We start from the raw sequence: 3,438 nt of genomic DNA, 5'->3' as shown, positions 1-3,438 counted from the left end.
TTCAACTGAAGAAAATTCTTAAACATCCAGTTTTCTGTATCCTTAATGGGAGCTGACATGCAGATTTGTCTGTAAGGTATGAATTGTGGGTTTTATTTAATAGTTTCCGGTCAAAATCACCACCAGTTTTTCCTGCTACAGTGCAAAATTGTCACATAAATAATGTTACAGGTCTTAGGTGAAATCTACATTGAGCTCTGGCTGTTGTGTTAATATTTCTGTACAATCCTTCAACGTGCATCTTGGGATTTGTTTTTTTGTTTTTTGTAGCAACAGAACAATGATGACCCTGAAACCCCAATTTACAAGTTCAGAGTTAAACTTAATCACACATGCTTTGCTGAATGACAGTGAAGCTTTTTAAAATGAGTAATTTCACATCACTGCTCTTCTTGATACTGCAGAAGGCAAATCATCACAGCACATTTGGTGTCTTTGGTGTCCTCATAATGCATTCCTCTTTCCAGACAGTCACGGTAGCTGCTTGACTAATGATGCTTGTTAGCTTTGTTTTGCATTTGCCTGTGAGACAGTTCCACCGAAGCAGGCTGTGACACTGAAACTGCAACATGATGGAGACTTTTCTCATGCAAATCCATATATTTCTCTGCAGATGAGGAAGGAAAAATAAAAACTGCTTTTGAAATTGGTTTATAAAGGTCTGAACTGAGACTTGATGAAACTCCTGCTGTGGCTTTTCAGGATTTTAATCCCAAAAAAACAGTTGCTATGTCATTAGTCTATTTGACAATAATGCATGATTAGACAGATCTAAAGTAATTATACATAATATTTGTTTAGATTACAATTATATATATATATAAGAAATATATATACCAGATGACTAGGGATAAATTGATTGAAGTTTTTCAAGCAAAAACAAAAACAAAAAAACTTTAAAAAAAAAATAAAAATTCAAAGCAACCAAAACTGAAATGTGCAACACAAGCAAAAAAAAGGATCATTAAAAATAAAATAAAATANTTTTGTGTGTTTGATAAAGTCTCGGTATTACAGTGATCAGTTCCAACATGCTTAAATATGTGCTGAAAACAAAACAAAATGCAAGCTGGAAACCTTAACGCACTTTTCCATTCAACAGTTGGTGTAACTTGAACTGCTGATATTGTTTTTACAATCAGCTGGAAAGATCCCATAGACAAAGTAAATGTAGATAACAGCATCTGAGAATGCTGGTATTTCCATTAACTTAACATAATCATGGAGTTTGTGTGTATAATTTGACAGTTTGTTGTTTTTTTTTCCTGCTTTACAGAAACACCTGCAGCACCAACCGTGTTCCCTTTGGTTCTGTCTTGTTCTGCGACCGGCGATAAAGTCACTCTTGGCTGTCTCGCGCGTGACTTCTACCCACAGAGTCTTACTTTTCAATGGAACGATGCCAGCGGGAACAAACTGGTTTCTCAGCAATATCCTTCAGTGCAGACTAATAAAAAATACGCAGGAGTCAGTTTGATCCAAGTGTCCAGATCCGACGGGGATTCATTGTCCTACCAGTGTTCTGTGACTCATCCTGGAGGAAACAAGAATGTGAATGTTAAAAGTATGGGATTTTTAGCTTTCTTTTAGATCTCTCTTTTGCCTTTATTTTATTTTTTTGTTAGTTTTTTTCTATTTTTTGCAACAAAACCTGAAAAAGCCTTGCCTCAGAGGTCCCCCTCTTCTTGTGTAATTCTCTATTATTTCACCAAAACGTCTCGTCTTGTCTGAACCATCAGAGGAGCACGGTGACAGTTAAAGCTAATAAATCTGTGCGTCTCTACATTTTTTTTTCAGGGGCCTCTTTTCCTCCGAAGGTAGCTTTGCTGTCAGTGCCGAATGGAGATGAGCAGGCACTGGTGTGCATGATTGAGGATTTCTTCCCTGAAAGTTCGTCGATCAAGTGGGAAAAAAATGGCAGTGAGGTGAACGGGTATAACGAATGGCTCCCTAATGAATCACATTCAGCTGTTAGTATCTTAAAGGTCAAGAACAGCGAATGGGACAGTAAAGCAGTTTACACATGTGAGGTGACTCACTCTGGGACAATATATATGAAGAAGGCCTCAAAAGGTGACGTTCTATTATGATTACTACTAAATACTGCTAGACATTCTGGTGTTTTTTTCCGATTCGAAATATTAAAATGTCGTTCCTGTCCCTCGTGTAGCTCCCATCACAGTGACACTCAACCCTCCGAGTGCCAACAAAATATTCAACAACAACCAGGCGGAGTTGGAGTGTGTTGTCGCCGGACAAGATGAGGCCATCGTGAGTGAAACCAAAATCTTCTGGCAGATTAATGGGGAACACGTGAGCGATGACATCAAGGAAACAGCTCACTCTGAGGGCAATCAGTACAATAAAACCAGCACACTGACTCTTAGTCGCACTGACTGGGCCAGAGTCAGGAAAGTGAGGTGTTCTGCCATTAGAGAAGATGTGACACCAGTGATTCAAGATCTGACTGTCCACAAAGGAGGTATGTACTAATAGATTGTGGACAAATTCAATAATGGCAGCCTATATATCAGCTTAAGCTTAAACTTCCCTTTCTTTTAGACGGGACAGAGCCAAAGGTGACAGTTCACATCCTCCCCGAGGAGGACATCGGACAAGAAGTCACTCTGGTGTGTCTGGTCTCCAGCTCCACACTGCAGGATTACTACATCGCCTGGTCAGAAGACAAAGGACAAAACACTGGAGTCTTTACCGATGGCGTCAACTTCCCCCCACAGAAGACCGAAAACGGCTACTCAGTGACAAGTCTGTACACCACCACCAAGGAGAAGTGGAACGGTGACTACAAGATCAACTGCAACGTCTGGTCTGCGGGTCGTGATAAACCTATGAAACCTCGAGGAGTGTCCAAGGCCATGGGTAACCAGACTGAATGTTAAACAGCGTTGGTTCAGCTTTTGACTGTGGTGTTTTGTGCAAATGTGTCCCTCTGTCTCTGTGAAAACGGCATCAGTCTTTGTGTACGTTCAAGTCACAGTGTCATTTTGTTTCGTCGGTAGTTGTGGAGATTTCTTGAATGTGTGTCATCACGCTGTCTTACATCCTGTTCTAAATAAATGTTGCATAAAGATCCAGTGTTGCATGTTTGTTTATGAGCAGTCGGAGCAAAGCCGGCAAATGTTTGGCGAAGGTTTCACATGAATCTGTCTTTTGTAATGTTGGTGGTGGGTTGTGCAATGTGGCTCTAAACAGTGAAAAGGTGCTACAGAAAGGGATTAGAACGGGAGGAAACTGCAGAAGCTGTAAAGAAAGCACAAAGGATCGCATTGTAGCTTTCAGTGACGCCTCTCGGTACTGTGTGGATAAACTTTCATACATGTCACATGGGGCTGCAAGGTGGCGCAGTTGGTAGCACTGTTGCCTCGCAGCAAGAAGGTTGCCGGTTCGCGTGGAGTTTGCATGTTCTCCCCGTGCAGC

The 3,438-nt window shown here is 40.9% G+C and overlaps 1 protein-coding gene across 1 annotated transcript in view; it reads left to right on the top strand.

The window, feature by feature from the left end:
- LOC103374830 (Ig mu chain C region) overlaps positions 1 to 3,030 on the top strand; it is a 14,872-nt gene extending 11,842 nt beyond the window's left edge. The window contains 4 exon segments of the mRNA XM_074465737.1: positions 1,277 to 1,564; positions 1,798 to 2,073; positions 2,171 to 2,482; positions 2,563 to 3,030. Of these exon segments, the coding sequence (XP_074321838.1) occupies positions 1,277 to 1,564; positions 1,798 to 2,073; positions 2,171 to 2,482; positions 2,563 to 2,900 (1,214 nt within the window). The 3' untranslated portion in view covers positions 2,901 to 3,030.
- Positions 3,031 to 3,438: the final 408 nt, after the last annotated feature.

This window comes from Stegastes partitus, unplaced genomic scaffold (genome assembly GCF_000690725.1).
Source record: "Stegastes partitus isolate 25-593 unplaced genomic scaffold, Stegastes_partitus-1.0.2 Scaffold43, whole genome shotgun sequence".
Classification (NCBI taxonomy): Eukaryota; Metazoa; Chordata; class Actinopteri; family Pomacentridae; genus Stegastes; species Stegastes partitus.
The sequence above is the reverse complement of the archived record's forward strand: the minus strand, read 5'-3'. Positions and strand labels throughout refer to the sequence as shown.